Source organism: Streptopelia decaocto (genome assembly GCF_964273445.1).
Source record: "Streptopelia decaocto genome assembly, chromosome: 1".
NCBI lineage: Eukaryota > Metazoa > Chordata > Aves > Columbiformes > Columbidae > Streptopelia > Streptopelia decaocto.
Genome location: NC_138663.1, coordinates 189,847,322 through 189,860,044, shown reverse-complemented (window position 1 = coordinate 189,860,044; position 12,723 = coordinate 189,847,322). Strand labels below are relative to the sequence as shown.

The 12,723-nt window shown below is 36.3% G+C and overlaps 1 protein-coding gene across 8 annotated transcripts in view; it reads left to right on the top strand.

Moving 5' to 3' along the window:
* Positions 1 to 12,723, top strand: part of PAN3 (poly(A) specific ribonuclease subunit PAN3) — a 103,251-nt gene that overhangs the window by 59,456 nt on the left and 31,072 nt on the right. For all 8 annotated transcript variants that reach the window (XM_082043213.1, XM_082043216.1, XM_082043215.1 and 5 more), the window contains 3 exons: positions 6,375 to 6,540; positions 6,961 to 7,048; positions 12,152 to 12,291. In XM_082043213.1, coding sequence (XP_081899339.1) covers positions 6,375 to 6,540; positions 6,961 to 7,048; positions 12,152 to 12,291 — 394 coding nt within the window. The remainder of the gene's footprint in view (positions 1 to 6,374; positions 6,541 to 6,960; positions 7,049 to 12,151; positions 12,292 to 12,723) is intronic.

Below are 12,723 nucleotides of genomic sequence, written 5' to 3'. Positions count from 1 at the left end.
ATGGTTTCAATTTCCATGTAAATAAGTCCTTGTAACGTTTTTATACCTCTGTAGAGTATTACAGAAGAATGATGTCTGTTCTAGGTAAAACAGAAGTTACTCTAAAATTCTTGGGGGGATATTCTTTTGTCACACTGGAAATGAATTAAAATTTTGCTCCTATAAAGGGCAGTCATGTCTCATTAATCTATTAAAGTCCTTTGAAGGAAGATCCAATAGATAAGATCTTGGTTTTTCAATTAAGTTCATCAGAGTCTCTAAAAGAAACTAAGTGACCATGAGACAAAAGAAAAAAATCCAGGTTATTAACTGGTCAGAAGATAAGAGACAGGGTAAGAGTGAAGAGTTGATTTTTACAGTGAAGGGAGATAACTGATGGAGTCTCACAAGAATATGTGCTGGGAGTTGTATTTCTTAACACACTCACTTATTTGCACTGAAGATAAAGAATGGTCCGTCAAAGGTTGCTGATAATACCAAATTATTTGATTTGTTAAAAACAAAGGCCAATTGTGATGGATTGCAGAAGGATCTTACAAGACTCTTGGCAGTAATCTAGCGGGTGATGTAATGTAAACTGATGTAATTGAGGGGAAAACAAAACTATAAACATAAAATGATTGCCTTTGTCATGGCTGTTACCGCTCAATAATAATAGATCTGGGGCTATAGTGAAGTAAATTAAGGAAAATATCATCCTCTTGCTGAATAGCAGGAATAGGAAATGGATTGGTGCAGATTATCAAGAGAGTAAACAATGAAACAGAAGACATTATGTTCAAGATATGGGTGCATCATACACTCAGATCTGTAGTTGTGGTCCTTCTTACACAATTTGAAGAGTGTAGAAGACCAGCAAAGAAGTCGAAGAGGTGACAGAGATAATCAAAGTCACAGAACAGTTTCTGTAGGAAGAACATTGAAGTGGAATAGTACTTTTCATGCTCTTGAAGATACACATGGAATATGGTGGGGTTAAAAATTACTGGAATATAGTAGATATCTGAAAAATCATCAAGGCTAAAGCAAAAAATTAATAAGCAACAGTAGTTTGCTATTTTTTCCAGCCTAGAAGTAGGGACTGACAAATTAAACTAGCCAGGTAGCTAATTCAAAACCTGTGTAAAGATAATTAAGCCTTGGAACTTTGTCACAGATCATTGTGAACATTTGCCTGGGTTCAGGGGGAAAGTGAGCTTACTCATGGGGGAGAAAATACTTGAGGACTGTTAACTGCAAAGACACTATGTCTAGCTCAGGAGTTCTCTGACCTGCAAATCATTGGAGGCTAGAAGAGTATTCTAGTTATTTATGTTCATACACTCGGGTATCTATTGTAAGCTGCTGTTCTGATTTTAGCGTGTCTTTGAAACAGGCTAGTGGGCTATCTGGAGGATTTATTTCACCTACTACAACTTAGTTGTGTAGGCAGGGGCGGTCTTTGAAACCGGAAATAAGACGTCAATTTCTGTTATGCCAAACCAAAGTATTATTTAATTAAAAGGAGCTGTTGCAGCAGAGTTTACAGGAATATGTAAGGAAAATAACTCTCTCCTGCCTGGAACACTTCTCTTTACCTGCTTTTCCAGTCTTTTTATTAGATAAATTAGAAAAAAGTCACTTGATATTCCCCAGTTTTGCCAAATCTTTCTGCACATCTTTGCTCTGGCCTTTCTTTTTTGGTAACTGCTGCTTTCTCGGCTGGTCCTCAGTAGAAGGAGCAATTTAAGAGAAAAATAAGATTGCATACCTATAACTTGATTTCTCAGAATTGCCTGCCTTCACGGATCCTTTCTCCGTCCCCTCACAGAGTTTCTTGGCCGTCTGCCTGCCTAGAGGAGACTCCCAAGAGAAGCAGGGGAATGGATGGAAGTTGGGTACTCTGCAGCATGAGGCCCAGATTAGTGCAATTGCTTTTAAAGGTTTTAGGAGGCACAACACTGTCAACCTGATCAGTGAACTCAGAGAATTTGATTTCAGGTATGCAACCTTATTTATGTTGAACACTCCAGTTGGCAACATGAGACTTTGACAGTTAAAAGATGAGGTTGATGGTTTACATAGCTGTCTTGCATGTCACTGGTGTCAGTATGGTCAGTCTTTTTCTTTTTTCTTTTTTTTTTTTCCATGCCATTTACAGACTCTGATACAGAACTAATTTGGAAGGGATTTGGTGCGGGGAAAAAATAGCAGCTTATTTTTTATACTGTAAACTAGTATTTTTGTTACTTCTGAATTCTATAGAATTTATTGCCTGTGTTCTTTATTAGATGAAGTTTCCTCTTTAGGTGGTACAGTGTGATAATCCAATGTTATGTTGTATTTTCCTAAATATTCACAAGTTTTAAAATCAGGAGCTTGACTTTTCAGTTAATTATTACTCAGAGTACACTGATTTGAGAAGTTCCTTTTTGTTTGATTATCATTCCTCATATTGTTTCAAAACACTTTTATTTCTGTTGAAAGTGTCTAAACGTTAAATCTATCGTTCTAGAACTTGTTGGCTTTCTTCCACCTTTCTGATATTTCTCCACTTCAGATTTGAATACATGTTAGTACATTTATCTCTGCAGAAGTGATGTTCTCTTTAAATTAGCAAGTTAACCCAAACATACTGAAATGTTCTTAGCAGTCCAATAATTAAATGGGTAAACTACGTTCAGAATTTATATATTTTAAAACTGTCAGGTAGAAAATCCTGGCAAGTTAACAATAGCTACCCACTTCTGCCAGTAAGGCTTTTTCTTTGTCCTGATGAATTTTTGTGGTTGGCAGAGATAAGCATGCCTTTGATGTCCTTTGGTCTGTTTATTAAAAACGCCCTGAGGATTAAACATTGGTGTACATGCTGTTAATAGTAGTTTTCGGCACCACAGATTCAGCTTTTCAGCAAACAAATACTTTCTAATGAAGAAAAGCAAGTTTGCTGGACCCTTTTTTTCTTTTGGACACAGTAGTAGTAGTATGTAATGCATGAAAATGGACTTTGCTTCTAACTTTACAGTTTTTGCATCCACAGTTGCTGAATGTTCATTCATAAACTACTTCTTCAATTGAAAAACAAATAAGTTGTGTACTTAGACTGTGATGAAGGGAAAGAATCTACAAATATTGAAAGTCAATGTGATGTTGTTGAGGACAAAATATTTGACTAATAATAATTATCCTAACATACCTTTGCCGGAAGCTACAACTTTTTCAAAGTCAATTCAGGCTTTCAATATATTTAGATTTTTACAAAATGTAGTGCTGCACTAGTAGTTCAGAACCTTTTTGTATATTGAAAATTGGGAAATGTACAACTGAAACTCATGTTTCCCTGGAGAAAGGAGAGAAAGGAAGGCTATGGCATTTATCTTACTTGCAGTACTGTAACTTGGGAACACTGAGCAAACAGTGAACAATTCACACTTCTCAAGGTAAAAGACTTATTTACAGGCCTGAGAGGTTCAGTTTGTGAGCAGCTAAATCTTTCACTGGGCTTTTTTTTTTTTTCTTTATATTTTTTTTTCCCTGCCCCTAAAACTGTCTGAGAATTGTGGTTTGTTAGCATGCTTCCTGACAGTGTTTCTGGTGATGTAAAACAGGTCCTATTGCTGGTGGTCCCAGCTCTTCCTTCCCACCCTGGGACTATCCCTGGCGTTCTTTGCTCTGAGGAACTGAATTTCATTTGAATGCATTTTAAACAAACAAAAAAGTATTATACACATGCACACTAGTGCAAAGGGGACCTTTCTTGCTAAGTTGAGAACATCATACCACAGAACTTAAAAACAAATAAATAATGCTGACAATGAGTTTATCTTAATACAGCAAAGAGGAGTAATGGATAACCCATGTTTTTGGAATGGCAGTTCTTTAAGTTTTAATCTTCTCCATTAGTATCTGCGTTCTGCACCTTAGAGAGAGGAAGGTAGTGGGAGAGGTGAATCTGCTCTGCAGTAGGTGGGAAGAACATAATCTGAAATTTTGTATGTTGCAGCTGTGGATCCAGCCTGTGGTGGGAAGCCCTTTTTCAAATCAACCCTGAAACCTCTAAAATACCACTTTTAATTTTGATCATTTTTGTGGCATTTTCTTATATTGTGTTGTTTTCCACTGTGTTCAGCACTGTTTCAAAAGCTTTCCACTGTGTATTTTGCCTAAAGAATGAGTTTTTGGGTCTCATGTCCTTGCTCGAATGCCATCTGTGGCAGGCCTGACGGGCCAACAGAGCACATACTTTATAGTCATCACTGCAGCAAACTGGGCTGCTTTTAATCTTACTTGTTTTAAACATATATATGTGTGTGTGTAAGACAGCATTTCAAAACTGATTTCTCCAGTGTTTCAGCTTGTACCTGTAGTGTATGGGAATGTGGGGTGCAACCAGCCAGTCTGGCTGCAGCAGTGTAGATTTGCCTGTAGCCTCAAGCAAGTCTTTCTAGTGGTAAAATAATGTTATTGCTTGATGGAGATTTTTCTGATAGAGGGGAGAAGCTGTGTTGAACTCTGATCTTTCAGCTTTTCAACGTATGCTGGATACTCTCTTGGTTACCTTGCTTTTATCTGGAAATCAAAGGCCAAGTGCTGTTGTTTTTAAGTTGCATGCAGAAACATAACACCCGGGTTTTCTCTTTTCTCTGCCTTTGGGATATTATAGCAACGTTTCTGTTCTGGACATACTTTTTTCATACAAAAATAACTCCTTGCAGTGTCCATACGTATTCCTGTTAAACATATCACACATGTTGCTGTTTACTAAATGTAGAGTATATTCCATAGCAAGTAGTAACTAGAGAAAGAGCCTCAACTAATAAAGGAGGCTATATCTCCTCAATTGTTTTTGTATCATGATTCTCTCTCCTTCAGAATGACAAAAATTACGAGGGGAAAAAAGTTTGCTACATGAGGCTTCTGGTATGCTGGTTTGTGGGAAGCGATTTGCATAATGATTCATCAAGAGGCCAGAAAAAAAGAATATCTCATTATATTCAGCCTTCAATAGACATGCCAGGCTTATTGCTATTTAAAGAAGTCAGTCCTGATCTTTATAATCTAAACCAAAGCACCTTGAACTTCAAAAATGATCTAAAGTTTAAAAACAAAGAAAAGCTCAGAAATGAAAGCTAGGAACACTCCCAACCCATCACACCAAAATCAGTAAAATTTCTAAGTAAAAATTTTTCAGTAATGTTTCATGTTTTAACATATATATATGTATATATACACACACACAGGTGTGTGTGTGTGTGTGTACACATGTGAGGACACACAAACTTATTTTGAGCAAGTGCATAGATGTTTATATGCTCCCATAGGGAGAGGAAAAAAACAAACAAACAAAACAAACTCAAAACCCCCAAGAAACAAATGTTTGGAAGAGAGGAGTGCAGTCAGTTTATAACTGAACTGGATGCTTACGTGATTTTACTGAATACTGATGATTTTGTTGGTCGCAAAACTAGTAGTGAGGCAACCTCAAAAATGCTTATCCTATTTTGTAAAATTAAGATGCACTGTGTCATACTTTGGATGTATTTTCTTCTCTTACCTCAGCTTCATGCCATGGTAACAGTAACAATTTCTTTGTATTATACGCATCTTACTAAAAATAACGTTTGTTATCTATATCTGTTTCCATCTGTGGCTCAGTGTTACTCAGAAACAGTTTAACATAGAATTTGGGTGTGTGTCTGCAAAGAATTAGTTTTGTTTTTGACACGAGGACTATAAATTCATGTAGAAGGGGAGGGGTGCATTGCTTTCATATGGCCCATTGAATAGGGCTCATGCAGTGATGACTTGTCAGGGAGCTGGGTCACAGCAGAACATACATGAAGTTGGGTCCAGTGATGTTGAGCCACCAAATCTTCCAGTCTGATTTGCCCATGTAATTTGAAACTAGCTTATTACTTTTTTCTTTGTCTTATCAGATGATAGAGAATGTGTAATTTTTAAGCCTTCCTACAATAAATGGGGTAAAATGAGATTTGTTGCAGCTGTTGTGGTACATGCTTATTGTTTCAGAATACCGGCATATTTAGATGTACCACGTACTTTCAGCAATTTCTTAGTGCTCTTTTCATAATGATTATTCATCCTAAACTTTAAAATCAGCATGGTTTTCCTGAATATGAGGGGGAAAATAATACCACCTAATGAATTGTCAACATTTTAAACCATGGTATCCTTCAAAAAAAACCCAGCCTAAACCAAACAAGAAAAACCTCAGCCCCAAACCAACCAACTATTAAAGTATGATAGGTATGTCTCTTGGGGACTGTGAAGAGTTGAATGAAATGTATGTGTAAGTTAATTATATAATTCAAAATATTCTAATTTGAATTTTGATTAGTAGCCTTCTATTGATGCTTGCAATGTTTTGCTTCTAGGTCAGCATGATGGACCTCTACCACGGCAGCATGCTGGATTGCTTCCAGAGTCCTTGATATGGGCATATATCGTGCAGCTCAGTTCTGCGTTACGGACCATTCACACAGCAGGGCTGGCATGCCGAGTCATGGATCCAACAAAGATTCTAGTAACGGGCAAAACAAGGTGATGGAAGTGTTAGTTCTCACTCTGTTGTTGTGATCTGTGTTCGGGGTAGCTGCTGACCATGCACCTCTTAGGGAAGTAGCAAAGTCTGACTAGGTGTTACTTTTAACAGGCATGAGGCAATGTGCTAAAACTTGTAATTTTTTTTAAACTTCTATAACCATATTTTGGGAAAACTTATGTGTTATTCTCAAAGTACTGTTCAGATCCACTACTAGCAATCTAGAAATTTGTTGATTTATTTGTAAACTGAAGACTGTTTACTATTTTATCAAACAGTAAAACTAGTATTTTCTGCTTCATAGTAATTTAGTGAGTACTGATGACATTTACCATATCAAAGTATTCTATGAATGCTACAGGAAAAATCGAGTAGCCAACAAAATTTAATGACACTTCTTTCTTTTCTCATTCCTAAAGGTTACGAGTTAATTGTGTTGGGATCTTTGATGTTTTGACATTTGACAACAGTCAAAATAATCCACTGGCATTAATGGCTCAATTTCAGGTAAGGCAACAGACCATAGTTAGGTTGGTGACTTGACATAGGGAATACTGAAAACCAGTGTGATTCCTTTTGGAAGACAAGTATTTTAATTAAACTATAGTCCAGTATGTGTGTCTCTAAATAACTGTGTTTTTTTCATTCCTAATTTGATCTTGGTTCTGCTATGCATTATTGAAATTTGCTTGTAATTTAGAAAGGAGAATGCTCATTTTGCTTTCTTTTGCTTCTGAAATTTTAGCTAACTCAACAAACAGGATGAATTATTAGTATTCAATGAACTTATGTCAGAAGTGGTTGGAAATACAAATTTATCAAAGGAAGGAGAAGAAAAATCTAGTGTTAGAGATCAAAAAGTCATGGTCCAGTAACAGTTCTTGCTCTGCTTTCTCTTTTGTTATTTTAACAAAAATAAGTATTGAATACCTGTTCACAGAGGAGTAAGATCTTCTAAGTGACTGCACTAAGGCCTTTTCCTCAGTCCTAAAAGGTTCTAGTGTACCTTTATTTTAGGCTCCTAGTTTTTCTGTGCTCTCCTGACATTCTCTAAAGTGTAGACTCTGCATAGTTCCTGAATTAAGAAGAATCCCTTTAGACTTAACAAACTATTCCACAGTGACCTGGAACATCACTGAGTGCAGGAGGCCTCTTCCACTCAGGGTAGAGTACGTTGCTTCAGCAGTCATCACATACCCTGTCCATACTGGGAGTGAAAGACTACAGCAGGGAGTTAGATTTAATTTATTTTCATTAATTGAGCTTATTCACTGTGAGAAATCTGCTTATTCAGTGTCTTCCAGTAATAAATGAAATGTTTGAACCTTGGCCAGGCAGAAAGTAGTTTATTGGAGACCATGTCCTAAAACATAGCAACTTTTTTTTTTTTGAATGATACAGTAAAGCCATTTTCAGTGTACTTTGAGTAGTACATCAAAGGATTCTGTGCTCACCCTAAGCTACAGATCAATGGGCTTTTGGTAATAATTTTGTGGAAGACAGCTGAGAGAAGATAGGAATACATGCAAGCAAGGGATTCAGTGTCTAAAACTGTAATGAGATTTTTTAAAATCTAAATACTACTTTAAATTTATTTTAATTGCATCTGGGATAGGGATCCTCCTGAGATACTGTGACATTCAAGTAATTTTAAAGCAAAACATTTCATGTACTTGGAGGTACAAGTCTAAAAATACTTGCAGGTACATGAGTCTGTCAAAAGCATTTACCATTGTGGCAGCCCAACACTTGGCAACTAACTTGCTTGTTAATGCCTATATTTGTTTAGGGGGGATGGTTTTGCTTTTTTAATACATTGTTAACATCCAAATTGTTCAGGAATAACTGCTAATCCAGAAAAGAAATACACTTAAATATATAGTTTAGAAGATCTAAACTGGAGTTAGAAAATATTGTATTGCCTTTTTTTGTCACTTCCTCTAGAAGGGCTCGGCTTTCACTGTCCATTTTGTTCATTCAAAGATTCTGGACTGAGTTCATTCCTTGAAATTCAGGAGTCATTTATCATCCTCTACCTTTGTTTGTCCTAGCCAGATAAAATTACAAAATAACAGCTGCTGCTTGTCCTTTTTCCTCTTGATCCATGACCCAGTTCCTGAATTCCTCTGAGACTCCTGTGACTGTTAAAAATGTAGGTTATCTCTTGGTCTGCTGCCCAGCTAATATGCATTTCCTTGTTGCTGTCTTCAGTGGAGGAAGGTATTTGTGTTAGCATTTGTCACTTTCTGGCCATTTCCCATTGTTAATATAGATAGGAAGGAGTTGGACTGAACAGCAAGAGGCTGTGCAAAAGGAATGCAATTGTTCTTTACAATCTTTGTTAAACACATGACTTTATATGATCATTTCAGAGTTAAATGAAGGCACAATAAGGGAAGCTAAAAAGAATTAAATGAAATATGAGTTGCTGTTTACATTAAAACCAAGGTGTTAAATCTTATAAATTCCAGCACATAATTTCTCACACCTGAGTCCTTCAGTGTTGTGTCAGTCAGGCATGAGATACAGATGGGAAAATGGTAAATGGTAGTGTAGAAAGCAGTAAAAAGGCTTAATAAATATTTCTGTATTTGGAATAAAATGGAGGTGAGTCCTCTCCATTAAAAAAATGAGAAAACTGGTTTTATTGATTTAACAAGGGCTATAAGGTTACATTTGCTCAAAGTAAATATTTGTAACTCAGCAAACCAAAATAACTTCCACATACACATCTCCCAATTTAAAGAAACTAGTTGAAGAGGCATCTGAAATATTAATATTGGCTTTACAAAAATAAATAATAAAATCTACGAACTTGGAGGGACTTCTAAGTGCAATTCCAGAACTTAAAAGGATAGGTGAACCCACAGAATTGTAGAATGGATGAGATGATATTGATCCAAGCAAAGCAGTGGAACTGGATAAACAGAAATGTCACTTTCAAAGAGTTTATGGGAAATGGATCTTGTAAAAAGTAAGATTTGACTAGCTTACACATCTGAAAGATAAACCCAAGTGTATAAAATGCTGAGGTATCTCCAGGGCACTTGGCATAGTAGCACATACTTTTTAATATTAAAAATATATATATGCAGAAGGGAAAGGGTACCTATTCAATTAAACTTCAGATTGCTCCCTGACATATTTTAAATACATTTTGTAACAGGGAGATACTAGTGAAGAGGACTGTTTCTGAATTTATCTTCTAGGGGCTGCTTTTTAGTCTAATGCTATTTAATATTTCTGTTAACGAACTAGATGATAAAATTTCTACTAGCAAAGCTTTCAGGAGATAAGACAACATGTTATTACAGGTTGCAGTTATGAATTGTATTGCTAATTAAATGGTTATTAGTTGTATGTAAGGTACATTTTTGAACAAAAGGCAGCCTGTACTTAAAAGCTGTAAAGCTTTTCCTTAACAATGAAAATCAACTTAGTATGACTTAGGAATCACTGTTGATAGTTACTGTAGTAAAAGTCTTTTGGCAGGTCTGTGGCAAAAGGAACTGGTGTGACCCATAAATACCTGAAAAGCTCATATGGAGTATAAGCAGGGAAATGATCGTGGCTGGGTTTGGTCTGTACCTTGTACTAGGCAGCCTACTATAGGAATACAGCATTAATTTCCGGAGTCCCTTCTCCAGGGAGGTCTAGTAATTGTTCTGTGCCTCCTTTAACCTTTCTCTGTCTGGAAGCAGGAAGAGCTGAATCTGTTGACATTTTCAGAAGCAGACTTAGGGTTTAATAGGCATATGTGGATTTCTTCCTTATAGAAGAGATGGTTCACCTCAGCTTCTGGGAAGTTGTGTTCCCTATCTGTGTGGGTAGTGTGTCAGTGGATGGTAGTTTGATCCCTTCCAAAATAGGAATCTGACTCCCTTAAGTCTTCTTGGTCTATTCCCCTGTCTTATTTGACTCAGGAAAAAAAATCTACCTATCTTTGTGCACTTACAAAACATAAACCATGGGCCATTGTAATAACATTTTATTGCAGGGTTTCAGCTGCCAGTCAGTAGTGAGGTGCCTCCAGAGAGCAATTCACCTTGCTCAAAATCTGAATTGTCTTGCAGAGTACAGATATCTTTATTCTATCAGACTAACTGAATCGCTTGAAGGTCAAGTTAATAAAATTAGTGGAATGAATCCAAGCCACTTCTGCAACTAAAACAAGTTAAGCATGTAATTTGAATTGGGTGTGTTTGAGGCTGAATTGGTGTGTTGTATCATGTCTGCCAGTTTTTCTATTAGATGTACTTGGCAAAACAAACAAAAATTAATGTTGCAAGTCAAATGCTCAAAAACCCCACAGAAGCCTGGAATTAGAATTTTGTGGCTAGTGTTAATGTAGAATCTTTCTTAAGCATTTTTAAAATCTAATGCAGTCTGTATTATGAAAACATCTTTGTAAAGGAAGACTAGTTTTTCACAGGGTCTTGCCAGAAGTTTTAAGTTTTGTGTGTATTGGTCAGGGTTGTTTGATAGCAAATTTATTTAGTAGACATATTTAGGAATTATTAAAAGTTGAAAGGTGTTAAGTGTAGAGGACTGCAGGAACAAGAAAGATCATCTTATGGCTGGTACAAATATGTACATATTTCTAAGTCTTTTGGAAGGGAAAAAAATAACAAAAATGCTATTACGCTAGGTGACAGATGTCTCTGTATAGAATCCACATCACCAAGTTTCCTCTGTTTAGTACTATAGTAGTGTCCTCAGCTGCTCAAATTGACTACTTGGTGGTGGAAGCAAATTGGTTCCCACCAGGATGGAGTGGGTTTGCTCGTTTTACTTTGCTAAAGTACGAAGGAATGCTGATACTCAGGAATCCCTGGTTCCATAGGAATGCCAGTCCCATTTCCTTCTCCAGCACTTTGTTGTCCTTATTTGTCTCGTTTTCCATGTCCTGTTTCTGTCTTCATTAGCTACAAGAGTACTGTGCTTTTTAACTTCTGCCATGTTTCGTATCCATGTTTAAGTCACGCTACTTAATCATACTTGATATGGAAACAGCAGGGACATTAAGAGACTTGGAAATGTTTTCATTACTCTGTCCCTCAGCGCCTGGGACATGTGGCTGCAGGGAAAGCTCTGCTCAGCCATGCAGCCAGAGGCAGGCGAACGTAGTTACCCCTCTGGGTAACCAGAGTGAAAAGATATGAGTCCAGAAAGTGATGTTTCTCTTGTATTAAGTCATCCTTGATATGTATTTCTGCATCTCATATTAGGAAGACTTGCCACCAACTCCTTGACTCCTCAGGAGCAAGCGTGTGGGTGGTTAGGAGAGTCTCTTTGCAGACCTTCTGCTCACTACATAAGAGTTCTCTCTGGTTCTAAAGCTACTACTTCAGCTAAAAATAGGTAAATTTTAAGCATTCAGATATAAATGTAATACCTAGAAATTACTAGGTGTTGGGACAGATTTTCCTCGGTATGTTTTAACTACTATAACTTGGACAGTTGTATTGAACTATAATTTGAATAGCACTTATTTTAGTTGCTTAAACTCTTCTAACATTATTGAAGAACTATCTTTTTTTAAATGCCATCTAGTACCCTAGGTAATATTTATCTATACTAAAAATCTTATCTGTGTGTTTTCCTTGTTAGCAAGCAGATCTGATCTCCCTGGGGAAAGTTGTATTGGCTTTGGCTTGCAATTCTTTATCAGGAATTCAGAGAGAGAATTTGCAGAAAGCAATGGAACTGGTGACAATCAACTATTCCTCTGATCTGAAGAATCTGATTTTGTAAGTTTGCTACTACACATGTTAGTTGGGGTTTTTTTTCGTTTAAAAAAAAAAAATTAAAGGAAACTATTACTTTTTTAAACATACAAATGAAAGTGTCATAATATTTTCAGAAGCAAATAAGATTAGATATAACTACTGACACAGAGTTGTCTGCATGCCTTTTCAATGTTAAACATTATATATTTATATATATATATATTTCAATTGTTAAACATTATAATTTAGAATGAATTTGTATAATGTGTATTTTTATGATATATCTAATCAAATCAATGTGCTTTCTTTACTAACTGCAGTTAAAGCTACTGATAAGAATTTAATTTCCAGCTTAAGCAAAACAAACAAGCATTTCAATTTGTCTTCAATACTGGGCTTTTTTCCCTATTACCTAAGTAGTGATGTGGTAGTCTTATCTCACAGTTCAGAGTG